The 19853-nt window shown below is 39.0% G+C and overlaps 2 protein-coding genes across 3 annotated transcripts in view; both read right to left on the bottom strand.

Moving 5' to 3' along the window:
- Positions 1–2039: 2039 nt before the first annotated feature.
- LOC115221659 lies at positions 2040–4100 on the bottom strand. Its single transcript, XM_029791860.2, has one exon. It carries the CDS (start codon positions 3810–3812, stop codon positions 3066–3068), a length of 747 nt encoding a protein of 248 aa, XP_029647720.1. The 5' UTR covers positions 3813–4100; the 3' UTR covers positions 2040–3065.
- A 14243-nt stretch (positions 4101–18343) lies between these two features.
- Positions 18344–19853, bottom strand: part of LOC115221437 (caspase-2-like) — a 1709-nt gene continuing 199 nt past the window's right edge. Inside the window, exons 1-2 of one of the 2 annotated variants that reach the window (XM_036510996.1) lie at positions 18501–19853; positions 18344–18454 (exon numbers count right to left, since the gene is read on the bottom strand). The exon at positions 18501–19853 is cut by the window's right edge and continues 199 nt beyond it. In XM_036510996.1, coding sequence (XP_036366889.1) covers positions 18591–19790 — 1200 coding nt within the window. In that variant the 5' untranslated portion in view covers positions 19791–19853 and the 3' untranslated portion in view covers positions 18344–18454; positions 18501–18590. Of the gene's footprint in view, positions 18457–18500 lie in introns of both variants that reach the window. The other variant, XM_029791618.2, reaches the window with a different exon arrangement.

The raw sequence follows: 19853 nt of genomic DNA, 5'->3' as shown, positions 1-19853 counted from the left end.
CAAATATTTTAATAACAACAACAATATTTTTGATTTCTTACACAAAGCACATCAGATCGATAAACTTGTGACCATCATGCCTCTCCAAAAAAAGGGTCAAGGAAGAATTAATATTGGTCACAGGTAAAAAAATGTTTCGTTAGCACCAAAACTCTGTTGAACTCTGAACAGATTTATAGGAGGGGACGTGAATCAATGATGTTCATGCCTTGCCAACAGTAAAATCAAAAGCAGGTTTAAGTTTCCATTTATTGATTTCCTAATAGCAGCAACAGGCATGTATTGTAATGGCTGAGATGTGGTGTTCATACGCTCAATTAGATTACTTGTGTCCCACAATATAGTAGAATCGTGGCCACCTCAATAATTCCATAAGACCACCCGTTGTCGGGAGGCGCAAGTTCTTTAAATTGACGTTGGTCAAAATAACATTTTTACAAAAAATATCATCTCACCCGATCCTCACTCCCACATAGTAAAGTTGTTTAACTTCGACCCAACTGCAATCTAGCAGAACTATGCTGAAAGATATTCCAACCGTGATCATCTCGTAGGGATAGTCAACCCCAAAACTATATTATTCCAACAGGGTGTTATTTGAAAGTGATTTAGCTGCGCTTTCTAGCAGACCGAACGACCACGTAGAGACTAGTGCACTAGAGGAGCCAACTTCGAGCCAACTTTAATCTATCTAAACTATGATGAAAGATATTCCAACCGTGATCATCTCGTAGGGATAGTCAACCCCAAAACTATATTATTCCAACAGGGTGTAATTTGAAAGTGACTTAGCTGCGCTTTCTAGCAGACCGAACGACCACGTAGAGACTAGTGCACTAGAAGAGGAAGTATTTTTTTTACAGAAGTAATGGTAACGTCCTCTCTCGTTTAGCATGGGCGGAAGGAAGGTACATCGATCAACACACCTTAATTTCTGATAATGAACAGGTAGAGAGAGAGAGAGAGAGAGAGAGAGAGAGAGAGACTAATTAAGAATTCTAGGTTAATATATTAACCGAATTCTATTCTATATCAAGAATGTGTGAATGATTTGGTGGCATTCACACATTTCCCCACCAAAACTTGTGAGAAGAGAGAGAGGGTGGGGCTGGAATTAAAAGGTAGAGCTTGGTGACTCACGAAGGAAGAACTCAAAAAGATGAGGCATCAATAGAATTTCCATCAACCAACAGATGCCTGGCTCATTTATAAACAAACTTCCTGCTAATTGCTAATGGAAATATAAAACGACTTTTTTTTTTTTAAACGGAGGTTTATATATAAAGTCAAATATTTTGAGGCAAATTTAAACTTTCTTTTTTGATTTAAATATTTATTATTTAACTTAGACGTGGGTCGTTTTCTTCTTTTATAAAATTCGATTCTTCAGGTTTTAATTTCCATTTCCAAATAAATTTGTTTTTTTTTTCGGAATTAATTACGTATAAATAAAAACGATGCACATCACATAATCACACAATCACACACACAGATGTACATGTAGATCTATACATATACATTCATGTGTATTTATTACGGGGTGGGAGTGCTAAGCAGTGATGTGTAAAAATGCAATATTATTACCAGCTCAAATATGCCCGTGGCAGATTCGAACTCATTCACACCGTGAAGGGCTTGCTTACGAGTTCGAATCTGCCACAAGCATTTGTGGCTGGTGATAACATTTTATATATATATATATATATATATACACACACATATATGGATAGATAAATAATATATATATATAATATATATATATATATATACACACACACACACACACACACATATGAATAGATAAATAATATATATATATATACACACACACACATATGAATAGATAAATAATATATATATATTTATATATACACATATATGGATAGATAAAACTTGAGTGTGTGTGTGTGTGTATATATATATATATATATATAATATATATATATATATACACACACACACAAACTCATATATATATCGATGTACTTTTTCCTAGTATAACAAAAATATATGTCAGTCACCTCAGCAAACAATGTGAAAACTTTCTTCTAATTTGATTTATTGCAATTTTATCTTTAAAAAAAAAATTGATGTGATAATTCGGAAAAAAAAAAGCAAAAAACAAATGATACATTATTTCTAAAATTTAAAGTCCTGTCACTTAAAAAACAAATTAAAAGAGGAAAACAATTAAAAATTTGAAACAAAAATACTAAAAAAAAAACAAACTTATCTTAACAAAATCTCTTTGACTTTTAACTGTTATAATTAGTATTAAATATGAAGATTACTGAAAGTGATAACAATCCAAGAATGTGGAAATCTCAATATTTCGAAGATATAAAATAGAAAATTATCAAAAAATAAGTTTTAACAAATAAATACTAGAAACGTTGGTTGAATTCTTGCTGAAATCCCAACTGTCTTGGAGGATTGTATTTTGGTGGTCTTTCTTGTCTTCCATACTTTTCAGACGGTTGTTATACATTTCCACTAATATATATATATATATGTATGTATATATATATCCACTGGTGTGTATATATTTCCATTGGTATATATGTGAGCATATATAATATACATGTGTGTTTTTGAAATTGTCTCAAGTAGTAAGGAAGAGTTAATTCCAAACGAAAGAAAAGAGAAAAAATTAAACCAAAAAACCAGTGGTTCGATAATTAATCGATACAGGTTCTGGCTATTATTGATTAACAGTATTGCTCTCCACAATGAAATGTTACTTCGAACAGAGAAGGCACTGAAGTGTGAGTGGCATTTATTATTGACACTTGGTGGTGGTTGTTGGCGCAGTTGTGAGATTCTGATGGGGGATCGAACCCGTTACCGTTTGGTTTACCTCAATGGAGACATTTCCTCGACCTCAAAATCTGGAGTCTGTGTAAGAAAAAATCCTTATCATCGTTATTAGCGAAACCGATTTTGTGTGTGTCTATATAGAATGGTTGGAGCCGTTTTTTTGTTGTTGTTAAAAGATGAACAACTTTGCAGAGAGAGAGAGAAAAAAAAAAAGCAGAGAAGAGACTGGCATGGCTGGAAGGGTTTTCTTAGTTACCGAGGAAGGAGAAGAGGGTAACAGAAAGGACGAGTAAGAACAGGTGGAGAAAGATGTAAGGCAGAGGTCTGATGGTAGAACCAATTAATTCTTCACCTCCAAGGTGTTTCGATTGTGGTACATAATGGTTATTCAACACCTGACGATAGTCTCCGACCATTTTCAGCAAACCCACAGAAATATTCTCATCGGGGAGGAAATGTTGGCCCGCCTTTTCGGTAATTTCACGGATCAGTTCCGGGGTAAGGACCTTGCGTGCCGTTTTACCACTGTAGGTCAGTAAAGTGTTGTCGTCCCGGGAATAGAACAAGATGATTCCTTCTTCGCATCGCTCTTCTTTGAACGACCAACGTTTGTCGAGCTCAGACACGAAACCAATGGCATTATTCAGAAGCGCAGCTTGGCTGGTGTTGGTGCCCGTCTCGATCTTCTTGGCCAGAATAACCGAAGTATAGTAGCCACCAGAGTTGCTCTCACACTCCCAGGCACTGCAAGGGCACAACGTATACTTAACGTTCATTTCTTCCAGCACCAAATTAAGAATGTCCTTTGCGTTGTTGTCCAAAAGACCGTCCGGATCACACAACCATTCTGGTTTGTTTTGTTTACACAAGACATATTGATTTCTCGGGTGAGGGTAGTTGTCCGCTCGCCAAACTGGGATGTCTGCGTATAAGAATGTAGGAAGCAGGATCAGGTAGATTCCGAGATGGGCCAGCAGCATCGTGGAGTGTGGCATGGCTCTTTTCCTTCTGTCACAAGGTTACAAACACAAATCCAAGGTAGAGGAGATACGAAAATGTCTAGTTTATTGTTTAGAGAGAGAAAAATGTAGGCTGTAAGGAGTGTTATTGTTTTCTGTGTGTGGGAGAAATAAATAGAGGAGAGAGAGAGTGTGTATATGTGGTTTCTGGTCCAGCAGTGAGTGAGCCAGCACAACTAGTCAGGCAACAACTAAACACATGTTGCCATACATGGTGTTTCCTCTCTGCAATTACTTCCTTCGCCCACCTTCATCTCTCGTTTATAACGAGAAAACTTTTTACAACTAACTTTTTTTTTTTTTTTCCCCCCGCTCGGTTTTATTATGACATTAGAACAATTATAAAGGCGATCTTTCGTCTCTAATAGACCTTTCCGTCGATTTCCGTAAAAAAATTTTTTTTTTTTCTTTTACATATGGGCTTGCGGGAACTTTTGAAGTAACGAGAGCGAAAGAGACACATTACTCTCTCTCTGTCTCTTCACACACACACTAACAGAAGCACTTCACTTACACAACATACTGTCTGTCTCCCACACCCCATCAAACACACACACACATGTACATCAATGCTTCACATGCACGGTAACTTCAAAAGAACTTCCCTCGTCATACAATCGCTTTCTCTTAGTCTCTTTCGCTCTCATTACTTCAAAAGTTCCCGCAAGCCCATATGTGAAAAAAAAAAAAAATTTTTACGGAAATCGACGGAAAGGTCTACTAGAGACGAAAGATTGCCGGACAATTATAAATACACGACAATCGAGAGGCAAAACTTTTAAAATACCGTAAACAAAATATCGTTTTAGATTTAGTTAACGACTCTCAACGTCGTGAGTTCAAATCCCGTTAAGGTTACCTTTACCTTTTAGAAGAGGAGTGAGAGAGGGTTGGTAATTAAAAGTACCTGTTAAGTACTGCGGATCTATTCAACCGATTAGACCTTCCCCTCAACATTCATGACTGTGATTCTCTTAGAAATAACGATATCAATTATTTGTCGTTTTTGCTATTTGTCCTATAAAGTATTACAAAGCTAGCATTAATAACTATGAGAGACCATAAATATTATTTTATACAAAGAAGCAACAGAATTACCGAAAGAAAACGAATTTACGAATATCGTTCACTGGAAGAAATAAAAACAACGCAATCTTTTTGTATTTCCATAAATTTTATTCTACAAACTATTTCAAAATCAGATTTGTTGCATATTTAAGTTACAAAAAATATTAAAAAAAAAAAGGTTTTCCTTTTGGCCATCCGTAGATAAGGCTGAAAAAAATGTCGCCTCCGATTGAACAAAGAGAAACTTTGTTTACTCGATACGCTAAACGATAGATTATTAGTGTGTGTTCGTTATTTAGTTGCTTTCTTAATGATAAGTATAAACTGGGAAGAAGCAGCTTAATTAAAATAACGATCAACAGTTATGGGAATGTAAATATTTAACTTGGATTACTTGACTTACTGAATCGAATAACTTTTTCTTGTCAAAAACTCGACGGGAATAATCGAGTGGGGCACAATGGGTTTCTTTTTTTTTTTTACTGCATTTTTGAATTTGAGATAGAGTATATTTGCTGCTTCAATTCTCTCGAAAACAGACTCATACACATCAATATTCACCCCAACACATCCGAAATTAAAAAAAAGTTAATTAAAAAATCTAGGTCAGTTGAAATAATATCATGGAAAAATGGCACATGATATGAAATTAACTTCATAAAACAAATTCAACATAAAATATTCTCTATAATTTCTTCACGATCAACTGGAGTGTCCTGTTCGTGATATATTTACACACTATGCAATTAAGAAGAAGAAATTTTTTAAATTAGTCATTACTCATTTTACCCCATTTATTCATTTACTTATTTATTTAATTTTGAAACTTGAAAATTATCAAATTAGATATTAGTTTGGGTAAAAACTGACTTGGAATCCAACTGAGAAATGAATATTGATTGTTAAGCACTAAAAATTATCCAGATGTTTTATTAACAACCTCTATTGACCGGCAGTTTTTTAAAATAATTTCCACATAACTAAACACTTTTAAACTTTGTATACTGGTAGAATGTGTTTATGAAACATTTTTTTCTCTTGGCTTTATTAAGAAAATTCTATAGTTTGTAAGATATTTGTTTTTTTCTTCAATTTCTGCAATTTCAACCAATCACTGATGTCCATTGAGGTAAAAAAAACATTCTGTGCCGTATGAATGTCCCTCGTTTAAGAAACAGATTGGGTTTATTTACATTTCTGAAAAAAAAAAAGATACCCTTCCCCCACCCCTAACCCTATAACAGATTGAAATGCAATAGATCGATACTAGGGTCATAATTATGGGTGACAATTTTATATGACTCCGCTAGAAAAAAACTGCCGTTCAAACCGAAAAGATCCCAATCAGATTAAAAAGTAAAGGAAAAATTTCTTGGAAGTAAGAAAAAAGAAGACCCTGTCACCTATATTTCAGATTCTCTCAATTTCAACAACTACGCTGACTGACCAGTTTTTGCTCCTAATGTAATGATTTCGAACTGGCAGAGAGAAAATAACGAGAGATCAGAAATTACTCATTTTGCCCCCCTCCCTAGATTTTTGAACAGTTTAAGCCAGTGGAATAAATTATTTAAGTTATCTACAATATAATGGCCGGTTGCTGCTGTTGTTTACCTCCTATCAGCTCTGATCGAGTAGGTCTGTACGATAAAGTATTCTATCTTTTCCCTATGTTCAGGGAGCCCAGAACTATGTTATTCGTCGTACTCTATTCTAAGAAAACGAAGTATAGACTGAGATCGCCGGACATTGCCCCCAAATCGCCGGAGATTACCGGAAATTGCCGAAGATTACCGGAAATTGCTGAAATCGCCGGAGATTGCCGAAATTACCGGAAATTACCGAAATCGCCGGAGTTTGCCGAAATTACCGGAGATTACCAGAGATTGCCGAAATCGCCGGAGATTACCGAAGATCGTCGGAAATTGCCGGAGATTGCAGAAATCGCCGAAATTGCCGGAGATTTCCGGACACTTTGTATATAGATATATACTACACACAGACAATTTAAGAAACACAGTATATAAATTTATGAGCTAGCATTTTTTTAACACGTCTAGTCCCTTCACGCAATTCACAGGTTGTGCCCACGTAGCATATGGAGTACATTTTTTGTTTATCTTACCCACACAGTACAACATATATATGTATGTATGTATATATACACACACATATATACGCACACACACACACATATACATTTGAGGACTATGAGGTTTTAGTTCACTGTTGATCTAAACCAATAGGTAGGCAGCGTAAATTGCTATAATTAGTCGTCCGTTGGGGCTGGAGCTAGGGATCCGTAACAGGCTTCCGAGCCAGGAGGTATAAATGGAAAAGGAAAACAAAGCCAAGGAAGGACGAGTATCTCAGGTCATTTAGAATATTTAATTAAAGTAAGGTGAATCAAACATGGAGAAGTACAAGTAACTAATGTCTTACAGCTGTTTCTGGGATATCCCAGGTGATGGTTCAACATCTCCATACACTGAGTATTCCGACATCAGAGACAAAGTATGTATGCAGGAAAATTCCAGAGAGAGAATTCTCAATCTGGAACTTTTTTGCATCCATACATTGTCTCCGATGTCGGAATACCCAGTGTATGGAGATGTCATCCCATCATCTGGGATATCCCAGAAACAGCTGTAAGAAATTAGTTACTTCTACTTTTCCATTTACCTTTAATTAAGTATTCTAAATGACCTGAAATGCTCGTCCTTCCGTGGCTCTACTTTCCTTTTCCATTAATCTTTATATATAAAACTGAAGTTGTGTGTGTGAGAGTCTGTCTCCTCCGATTTAGATTCCTAACTACTCCCACATTTTGCGGTGCAGTTTAACCAAAAGCGGGTATCTTATAGTCATGATTCATAACGAGCCCTTCTGGGTATTAGCGCGCGTCTACGTTGAGTCTACGATTAAAAAAAAAAATTACCATAATTTTTAATGATTTTCTGCTCGGTTTATATAAGGGAAGTAACTCTCTAAAAATGCTTATATGGTTATTTCCCTTACAAACCCGAGCGATACTGCTAGTATCATATATATATATAACAAAATAGAATTAAAAACTACCAAACGTTTGTATTATATGGTTAAAAATATATTAAAATCGTCATGTTAGGAAAATATTATAAAATATTGTTTTTGGAGAAATAACCAGTTTCGTATATTCTTTACAAATTTCTAGGCAGACAGATAGGCAGACATACATAGATTGGTTCTTGAGTTGCATAGCCTTTCTCCTTGTCTGTAAAGGAGTTCTAGTATTCATTGCCTAATGTTCCAATCTTTTTTTAATGTTACTTTCTCCGGTGGTGTTGATTCCTCTTTATAGTATGTCTGGTTGTTAAGCAACTCCAGTATCTTTTCTTTGTAGTAGTCTTTATCACCATCATCATCTTCGTTTAGCGTCCGCTTTCCATGCTAGCATGGGTTGGACAGTTCAACTGGGGTCTGGGAAGCCAGAAGGCTGCACCAGGCCCAGTTTGATCTGGCAGTGTTTCTACGGCTGGATGCCCTTCCTAACGCCAACCACTCTGTGAGTGTAGTGGGTGCTTTTTACGTGCCACTGGCACAGGTGCCAGATGAGGTTGGCAAACGGCCACAATTGGATGGTGCTTTTTACGTGCCACCGGCACGAGGCCAGTCGGGGCGGCACTGGCAACGGTCATGTCCGGATGGTTCTCTATCCATAATTACTATTGCCCCACCTAGGTCAACTTCTTTTATAATGATCAACTTGTTATTTTTTAGTTTTTGTAAGGCTTGTTTTTCTCCTCTGTGGAGGTTCTGTTTGCATTTATGTGTGTTGAGAGGGAATTTGGAGATTGCCTCTATGTATGTGTCTGTTTGTTACTTCCCTTGTAAGGGGTGAAATGGGATTTTTTCTTCTGTTTCCTTATTTTCAAAGAATTCCATAAGGCTAAAGTTGTCTATATCAGATTTTAGTTCTATGAGATTGTGAATGGGTATGGGTGTAAATTTGAGGCCTTTTAGTTGCAGGGACATTTCATTTTCGATATGTTCTCTTTTAGATAGGTTTATTATTTTGGGGTCTATGTATTTTGTGTGTTCATTTGGAGTTTTAGGTGTGTTGGGTCTAGAGTAATGTTGACAGAAATATGGTAACAAAAGAATTAATGATATCGAGTGATGGAGACATCATCATCATCGTTTAACATCTGTTTTCCATGCTAGCATGGGTTGGACGGTTTCACTGGGATCTGGGAAGCCAAGAGGCTGCACCAGGCCCAGTCTGATCTGGCAATGTTTCTACAACTGGATGCCCTTCCTAACGCCAACCACTCCGTGAGTGTAGTGGGTGTTTTTTACATGTCACCGGCACAGGTGCCAGACGAGGCTGGTAAACGGCCACGATCGGATGGTGCTTTTTACGTGCCACTGGCACGGGGGCCAGGCGATGCATGTCTTTTGAAATGGCTAAAGCACTGAGGTTGATTATGTTTTAGGGCAAATGGTTTCATACTCCTAGACCACTTGTATTAATGGTTTGTTTAGCTTTTGTTTTTCATTTCCAGTCTTCAGGAAAACAACTGATATACATTTTTCATTAGCATATTGTCTATATTAATATATTTCATAGTTAAATGTGGGTTTGTCTTATAAACATGTATAGGCCTTATGTTAGGAAATAGGTTGTATTCCAACTTGGGATGAATACTGGCGAGGGTAGTAAGAAGCTTGCTTCCCTGCTACATGGTTTGAGGTTCAGTCCCACTGTATGGCACCTTGGACAAGTGTCATCTATTATAGCCTTGAGCTGATTAAAGCCCTGTGAGTGGATTTGGAAGACGGAAACTGAAAGAAGTCCATCATGTGTGTGTGTGGCCTCTACATGGGATGTAGCAAGTACACTTATGCATACCTTTCCTTCTTGGGACACAAAACTCTACTTGTGAAGACCTGTTGAGGCAAGTGAGAATCGAAATCGATCAACATCAATGGAAATTACAGCTGTGATACCAGTGCCGGTGGCACGTAAGAGAACCATCCGAACATGGCCGTTGCCAGCGCCGCCCCGACTGGCCTCGTGCCAGTGGCACGTAAAAAGCACCATCTGATCATGGCCGTTTGCCAGCCTTGAATGGCACCTGTGCTGGTGGCACATAAAAAGCACCCACTACACTAACGGAATGGTTGGCGTTAGGAAGAGCATCCAGCCGTAGAAACATTGCCAGATCAGACTGGGCCAGGAGCAGCCTTCTGGCTTTCCAGACCCCAGTTGAACCGTCCAACCCATGCTAGCATGGAAAGCGGACGCTAAACGAATGATCATCATCATCATCATCATTTAGCGTCCGCTTTCCATGCAAGCATGGGTTGGACGGTTCAACTGGGGTCTGGGAAGCCAGAAGGCTGCTCCTGGCCCAGTCTGATCTGGCAATGTTTCTACGGCTGGATGCCCTTCCTAACGCCAACCACTGTGTGAGTGTAGTGGGTGCTTTTTACGTGCCACCGGGCACAGGTGCCAGACGGGGCTGGCAAACAGCTACGGTCGGATGATGCTTTTTACGTGCCACCGGGCACAGGTGCCAGACGGGGCTAGCAAACAGCTACGGTCGGATGATGCTTTTTACGTGCCACCGGGCACAGGTGCCAGACGGGGCTGGCAAACAGCTACGGTCGGATGATGCTTTTTACGTGCCACCGGGCACAGGTGCCAGACGGGGCTGGCAAACAGCTACGGTCGGATGATGCTTTTTACGTGCCACCGGCACAGGTGCCAGACGGGGCTGGCAAACAGCTACGGTCGGATGATGCTTTTTACGTGCCACCGGGCACAGGTACCAGACGGGGCTAGCAAACAGCTACGGTCGGATGATGCTTTTTACGTGCCACCGGGCACAGGTGCCAGACGGGGCTGGCAAACAGCTACGGTCGGATGATGCTTTTTACGTGCCACCGGCACAGGTGCCAGATGGGGCTGGTGAGTTTTACGTGCCACCAGCACTGGTATCACAGTTGCAATTTCCATTGATTTCGATTTCGATTCTGATTCTCACTTGCCTCAACAAGTCTTCACAAGTAGAGTTTTGTGTCCCAAGAAGGAAAGGTATGCATAAGTGGACTGGCTACATCCCAGGTAGAGGCCATGGGTTGTGGTCTCACTTGTCCTGCCGGGTTGTAACAAATTTTGATATTGATACGATTACACCTGTGTATGAATACTTAGATGTGTACTTAAGTGGCGTTTTTGAGAGAATGACTCACCACAAATATCACAATGTTATTGTTTTTCACCTGTATGAATACGTTTGTGACTGATTAAATTGCTATTATCAGAAAATGACTTACCACAGATATCACAGTGATATGGTTTTTACCCAGTATGAATACGTCTGTGACCAGACAAATGATTACTTCTAGAGAATGATTTACCACAGATATTACAATGATATGGTTTTTCACCTGTATGAATACGTTTGTGATTAGGCAGGTCACTACCGTGAGAGAATGATTTACCACAGATATCACAATGATATGGCTTCTCACCTGTATGAATACGTTTGTGCCCGTTTAAAGTAGAATGCTGGGAAAATGATTTACCACAGAATGATGATGATATATATATATTACGGAGATGTGCTTGCATAGCAAGTGACCTGATCTGAGATCGTGTGCTGGAACGAAAACAATTGCAGCGTGGAAGGTTTTTAGAAGCGATTTAAGAAACACACAAAAATCGTTAGATTCACTTCAACATTTAAATTTAATTTGCCAAAATATTTTCGTCGCTTTGAGACCATGACCTGTTCACTGACAAAATTCCATGCTGCATCTCTCTCTCTCTCTATAGATATATATATAAGAAAATGGAGGGGATCAAGAGGTAGTATTTATCAACTTTTAGACATTATTTTATGTCTATTTATTTATTTAAAAAAAAAAAACAACTTTTTACCCTCACCCATTTATTATATTCAGTAGTGTAATTGCCATGCAATGAAAAAACATTTGTGTATTAATAATTGGGTATTCTACCGGCAGTATATTGGATAGAGATTATCCCTTAGTTGGTTGGATTCACAACCTCTTTCTTGGAATTAAATATATATATATATCAGAGGAAACTCCAGGTCATCAGCGTTACTCTGTCTCAGCACAGATTTTGCCTAAGACACATGCCTGCTTGAAGAATTTCATGTTTTTCTGCAATATTTCTAACTCCAAATGGCTTATTTTTTATATCTAGCACTTTGTCTTTCTCCATTTCTAAGTTAGGGGTTAAAATAAAGCAACCCTGCAAAATACAACTGATCTTTATGCACAAATGCACAGAAGAACAGCAATCAAATAATGACAGCAGAGTGCACAACAAACATCAGCAATCTAACTGTTGCCTGTACTCTTGACAAGAGATACCAGTTAGTCTTTTACACCTACCAGGCTTATTCGTATTAGCCAGAGTTGCTGGATAATTTTTTGCTCGTTTAAGAATATTGTAGGATAGAAGCTTTTCATAGATTGGAATTTAAATCTTAATCTCTATAGAAATTTATTGTTTCAAGAAAACATTGAATTCGAATTACTTTTTAATTTTTTGGCACCTGTGCAGGTGGCACGTAAAAAGCACCCACTACACTCACGGAGTGGTTGGCGTTAGGAAGGGCATCCAGCCGTAGAAACACTGCCAGATCTGACTGGGCCTGATGAAGCCTTCCAGCTTCACAGACCCCAGTTGAACCGTCCAACCCATGCTAGCATGGAGAACAGACGCTAAATGATGATGATGATGATGATGATAGATAACTTGGGCTGTAACTTCTGAGCCCGAGTTAGGCACGTGTGAATGATGCCGAGAGAATGTCTGCTACGAATGATTCTTTTTAACACAGGGCACCTCTAAGACGACTGCCAGACACTGAACGAAAAGAAATGAACTGCGATCAAGCTCAATAAAAGGAACCTGAGTTATTGGCTGCACTTACATACTTAAAGTCAGTGTTGACAGAGATTAAATCAGCTTGCAAATACATGTTTCAGTTTACTAAATTTATACTTGGGCTAAGCCCAAACAGCCCGAATGCTGGAGTTGCCACTGATATATATATATATATATATATCATCATCGTTTAACGTCCGTTCTCCATGCTAGCATGGGTTTGACAGTTCGACCGGGGTCTGGGAAGCCAAGAGGCTGCACCAGACTAGTCTGATTTGGCAGTGGTTCTACAGCTGGATGCCCTTCCTAATGCCAACCACTCCGTGAGTGTAGTGGGTACTTTTTACGTGCCAGGCGAGGTTGGCACTTTTTACGGGCCACCGGCACAGAAGCCAGTCATGGCGGCGCTGGCATCAGCCACGTTCGGATGGTGCATTTTACATGCCACCGGCACAGGTATCACAACTACAATTTCCATTTGATTTTATGATGTTGATGTACTTGACTCAATAGGTCTCCCCAAGCACAGGGTGGTCTCCTCAAGCACACATATATATACCTGCATGTGTCTTTGTGTCTGTCCACCCCCATTTGACAACTGGTGCTGATGTGTTTACATCTACGTAATTTAGCGGTTCAGCAAAAAACATAAGTACTGGGCTTGATACATTTGACTAAAACTTCTTCAAGGCAGTACCCCAGCATGGCCACGGTCTAATGATTGAAACAAGTAAAAGGGAAAAAATATGCGATGTGATAGTGTGAATTAAAGTTATAGCAATAACTCTGGTCTTTCTTTACTCCCCACAAGGGGCTAAACACAGAGAGGACAAACAAGGACAGACAAACGGATTAAGTCAATTACATCGACCCCAGTGTGTAACTGGTACTTAATTTATCGACCCCGAAAGGATGAAAGGCAAAGTCGACCTCGGTGGAATTTGAACTCAGAACATAGCAACGGGCAAAATACCTATTTTTTTACTACCCACAAGGGGCTAAATGCAGAGGGGACAAACGGATTAAGTCGATTACATTGACCCCAGTGCGTAACTGGTACGTAATTTATCGACCCCGAAAGGATGAAAGGCAAAGTCGACCTCGGTGGAATTTGAACTCAGAACGTAGCGGCAGACGAAATGACTATTTCTTTACTACTCACAAGGGGATAAACACAGAGGGGACAAACAAGGACAGACAAACGGATTAAGTTGATTACATTGACCCCAGTGCGTAACTGGTACGTAATTTATCGACCCCGAAAGGATGAAAGACAAAGTTGACCTCGGCGGAATTTGAACCCAGAACATAACAGCAGACGAAATACGGCTACGTATTTCGCCCGGCGTGCTAACGTTTCTGCCAGCTCGCCGCCTTTTAAAGTTATAACAATAATTCTTGATGTAGATAAGAATAACTAGGAAGCACTCCATCGGTTACGACGACGAGGGTTCCAGTTGATCCGAATCAACGGAATAGCCTGCTCGTGAAATTAACGTGTAAGTGGCTGAGCACTCCACAGACACGTGTACCCTTAACGTAGTTCTCGGGGATATTCAGCGTGACACAGAGAGTGACAAGGCCGGCCCTTTGAAATACAGGTACAACAGAAACAGGAAGTAAGAGTGAGAGAAAGTTGTGGTGAAAGAGTACAGCAGGGATCACCACCATACCCTGCCGGAGCCTCGTGGAGCTTAGGTGTTTTCGCTCAATAAACACTCACAACGCCCGGTCTGGGAATCGAAACCGCGATCCTATGACCGCGAGTCCGCTGCCCTAACCACTGGGCCATTGCGCCTCCATAGATAAGAATAACAGAACAAGAAAATGGTTTTCAGAGTATATTATATAAAAATTCACCTCCTTTAGACGTTTGATATTCAAATTCTAAAAGTTGCTGTCAGTAATATTTTTGTTCCATAACAAACATCATATAATATAGCTTAAGATCATATATCAATGTACAATAGATTCTGTTATTAACAAAAGAAATGAAATAATTGTTTAACCCTTTAGCATTCAAATTATTCTGTCAAATGTAATGCTTTTCCATTCATTCATCATCATCATCGTTTAACGTCTGTTTTCCGCGCTAGCACGGGTTGGACGGTTCGACCGGGGTCTGGGGAGCCAGGAGCTGCACCAGGCCAGTCAGATCTGGCAGTGTTTCTACAGCTGGATGCCCTTCTTAATGCCAACCACTCCGAGAGTGTAGTGGGTGATTTTATGTGCCACCGACACAGGTGCCAGACGAGGCTGGCAGACGGCCACGCTCGGATGGTGTTTTTTTATGTGCCACCGACACAAGTACCAGACGAGGCTGGCAGACGGCCACGCTCGGATGGTGTTTTTTTATGTGCCACCGACACAAGTACCAGACGAGGCTGGCAGACGGCCACGCTCGGATGGTGTTTTTTATGTGCCACCGACACAGGTGCCATTGTTTTTAATTAATCATACATTACATACAAAATGCAAATATATGGGGAAACTACCACCTGTGTCATCTCTTGTGAAAGGTAGGAGAGTTCAGTTTGCTGGACATCGTTGTAGAGCTGAAAAAGAGGTAATTTCTACTCTTCTCCTCTGGAAGCCATCTACTCGCAATACCAGAGGGCGCACACTCTCCTACCCTGATGTAATCTCCAGGGATACAGGCATCCAGCAACAGGACCTCCGTAATGCCATGATGGACCGTGAAGTCTGGCGTAGCATGGTAAATTCCATTGTCTCGACCATGGTTGAACAATGATGATGAATCATAGCTTTGAAAGTTTGATGGGGTGATTGTATATTTTATAACGGCAATGAAGGGTAAGTGTGATAGGCAGGATCTGGTTGGCCAAAACATAAAATGGGTAGCAAATTTGGACCGGATATGGTTGGTTTAAATGCTAAAGGGTTAAGGTGACCGATATCAGTCATATACAAAATATTTGTTACATTAAAAAATATATAATATAGAGTTCAACATTTTTTTTCAACAATGGGCACAAGAGTGGCTGTGTGGTAAGTAGCTTGCTTACCAACCACATGGTTCCGGGTTCAGTCCCACTACGTGGCATCTTGGACAAGTGTCTTCTGCTATAGCCCCGGGCCGACCAACGCCTTGTGAGTGGATTTGGTAGACGGAAACTGAAAGAAGCCTGTCGCATATATGTATGTATATATATATATATATATATATGTATGTGTGTGTCTGTGTTTGTCTCCCTAGCATTGCTTGACAACCGATGCTGGTGTGTTTACGTCCCTGTCACTTAGCGGTTCGGCAAAAGAGACCGATAGAATAAGTACTGGGTTTACAAAGAATAAGTCCCGGGGGTCGATTTGCCTAACTAGAGGCAGTGCTCCAGCATGGCCGCAGTCAAATGACTGAAACAAGTAAAAGAGTAAAGAGTAAGTAAATGAAGGGAGAAAAGGCTATAAATACTCCTTATTCTTGATTTAAGGAAGTATTTCAAGATCAGAGATTTTAAAGACCCAGCTTGTGCATTTGCAGGTCAGTAACTGAAAGATGTGTTAGTTATAGAGTGTGTGGCTCAGTGATAAGGGTGTAAGGTGAGGATCAGCGGCAACTCATGTACAGGAACTGCAGAACCCCCTAATTCTATTTTTATACTTGTACATTATATAACCCTCAATGCCAGTAGCCAACCCCTAGTTTATGAAAAAAAAAATACAAAAATCCTTGTATAAACTGTGCCTTTCGCAGTTCTAGCAATGTGGTGTCTGAAAACACCACGTGTGCATATGCTCGCATATCCAAGATAGGAAGCTGCACGCTAGGAAGAGGGAGCACACTGGTTCATGCAGTGCCGACCCCGATGTGCTGGTGAAAGGTTGTGTTTCTTTATGATTGTGTGTGTTGTGTTCAAAAGCGTGTTTATATTCTTGAACATGATAAAGTGTAGACTTAGTTTATTATCCTGCTTCCAGCTACATTGTCGCTGCCAGGATTTGAAAAATAGGGCAGATTTTCCCACCTTCTTTTGTGATTTAGGAGGGATTTTTGAAAAATAAGGGTGAGTTCGCAGCAGTATTCAGTAAAGCAATTAAACACACTACCCAGCAGTGGCTAAAATGCGAACCAATCAAGTTTATGTATAAATATTCTTTTTATATGTTTGTTTCCTTTTACACAATATTAAAAAATATGGCTAAAAAATTTCTGAAGCAGTAAGCTTTACTAATTTTATCTACGAGCTGCCACTGGTCAGGATTGAGCAAGGTACTTCATTTCATGTTGCTCCAGTCTACTCAGCTGGCAAAACTGAGTTTCACCTGTAATTCAAAGGGTCAACCTGAGTCCCAATCTGAGTCATACTGAATCTCCTGGAGATCTATATTATATGTGCTCATATCTGTAGTGCTCAGCCACTCGCACATTAATTTCATAAGCAGGCTGTTTCATTGATCAAATTCAATTGGAATACTTACACTACAAGTATTGATGCATTATTGATGTGTCATTGAACAGAGGTGTAGTATATAAAACAAAAACAACAAAAAAAAAGAATCGAACAGAACAGAAAAATAAACCAATCCCTGTTAACAATAGAAAAATTGGCAATCTTTCGTCTCTAGTAGACCTTTCCGTCGATTTCCGTAATAAAATTTTTTTTTTTACATATGGGCTTGCGGGAACTTTTGAAGTAATGAGAGCGAAAGAGACTAAGAGAAAGCGATTGTATGACGAGGGAAGTTCTTTTGAAGTTACCGTGCATGTGAAGCATTGATGTACATGTGTGTGTGTGTTTGATGTGGTGTGGGAGACAGACAGTATGTTGTGTAAATGAAGTGCTTCTGTTAGTGTGTGTGAAGAGACAGAGAGAGATAACTGAAATTTTTTACTCGGCGTATGTGTATATGTATGTATATTACTTCAAAAGTTCCCGCAAGCCCATATATAAAAAAAAAAATTTTTTTTTATGGAAATCGACGGAAAGGTCTACTAGAGACGAAAGATCGCCGAAAAATTAAGTGGAAAATGAAAGTGGACAATGGACTTTAAAAACTGAAAGTTTAGGATATCACAACCTCCATTTTTTTTTTCAATATTGCGATAAAAAGAAAAAGGGTGTCTGTGTGTCATTGTGAGTAAAAGAAATTGAAAATGTGTGTATGTGGTAAAATCGGAATCCGACATATTGGTGATGATGATTAATTATGTGTTGCAAGGCAACCTGTTAAGTCATTAATTGGTGGTGCACCTATCCAAGAACAGCCAACCAGGACTGTACAACTGATCTTCATTTCGTAGAATCCAACAAGACGTGAAAAATGTAAATAATACTTGTCTGCCTGGCATGAAAGTTGGGATAAAGTTACTTACAAGAACTGGTGCCACTCACTAGCCGTCAGTTACACCGTATTCATACCATAACCAAATATATTAGACATTCTTAGCCTGTATAATTATTATATTTCGGTTTACAAATTAAAGAAAAAAAAGGTAAATAATAAATAATGGAGTTCTGGTTCCAGCACACCAAATAACAGCATTTTGTTTTTCTTATTAAAATATATCTTTTGGAATTTTCCAAAAACTTTTGCGCACTTGTGTTGTACAAATATGGGTATTCATAGATTATCCAAGAAAAAAAAATTGTATTCAGTTCATCAATTTTACAACCACACACACATATACATACATACATATATATATATATATATATATATATATATATATATATATATATATATATATATGACTTGCGAGAATGGTGACTGGAGCAGTCGAAGGTCTCACCTGTGTACTACGGGTACGGGATACCTCAATGGAGAGTCGGGTTCAAATACCAACTCTTTTCTAAGGCAAACTCGGTTATTGGGTATTGCGATACATTGGGATATTTCTGTTTTATATTTCCTCTAACTTTTATCAACATATCTGTAATAGACATGTGCTTAGAACACTCACTGAACACACTGACAATTTCTTGGATGAATACAGAGCCTTCTTGAGGGTCCCGATGGGAAACATGTCCTGGTGATGTTGAATAAGCGATGACTACATCGGAGCGAATAGCAGCTTGGTGATAAGATTGCGTTTTAATATCATCTCGACATGCCTGTATAATGAATAACTTAGGTTTGCCAACCAAAGCAGGACAGTTTTCGGAATTGAAGTAAGCAAGTAGGTCGTCTAGATGAACGACATTTCCGTCAACTCCTAAAAGTTGATTTATGTTTTTGCCATGTGTGAGGAGAACAACAACGCAACAATCAGCTTTTCCTAATAATGTCATCTGGGAAAATCCCCATAAAGCAAGTTTCATATCCATAGCATTTAGATTTTCTTTTTTGTCGCGAACGAAATTTAAATCCGAGAATAAAGTCATCAAATCACTCACATCTTTTTTAGATCCATTGCGGTTTAAAGAGCAATCTTTGAACGTATCGTTGTTTATGATGAAAAACAAACCCTTTGGTTCCGATGACATTTTATAATACGACAAATAACTGACCGTTGGATTACTGTCCTCGCCATTTTCATAACTGGGTTCGTTCTCTTCGAATAGGAAACTGCTCTCAGACTGAGTTTCCTCTTGGGGCGAAAAAGCGATTTCATAATGGTTCTCATCAACGTTTTCAGTTGGATAACTCGGAGCTTCTGTCAGTGTCAAATTAGATATACTTTCATTAATACGTTTATATTCATTTATACTCAATTTGGGTTTATTTGCTTCTATAAGTTTGTAGACACATTTCGCTATATTATCGGCGATGTGTTTCTGTTCGGAGTAAGAGAGACACTGTAAGAATAGTACGAATTGTTTGTCAGAGCGACGAGGAAGTATATCAATTAATTCCCTAATCTGGGCAGTTCTGTGAAGTTTGGAATCAACTACTTCAATTTGACTCATCGGGAACACGTTCTCCTGTATGAGAAAATCTCTCAAAGTCGAATATTCGATATTGCGTACGAGAAACACTCGATTTTTTATCAGAGCTTCCAAATAAATATGATTCATGGTCGTTGTTTCTTTCTCTTTCTAACGTCAAACTCGATTCATAGAAGGTGACTTATTCGTTAA

This window comes from Octopus sinensis, linkage group LG18 (genome assembly GCF_006345805.1).
Source record: "Octopus sinensis linkage group LG18, ASM634580v1, whole genome shotgun sequence".
Taxonomy (NCBI): domain Eukaryota; kingdom Metazoa; phylum Mollusca; class Cephalopoda; order Octopoda; family Octopodidae; genus Octopus; species Octopus sinensis.
The sequence above is the reverse complement of the archived record's forward strand: the minus strand, read 5'-3'. Positions and strand labels throughout refer to the sequence as shown.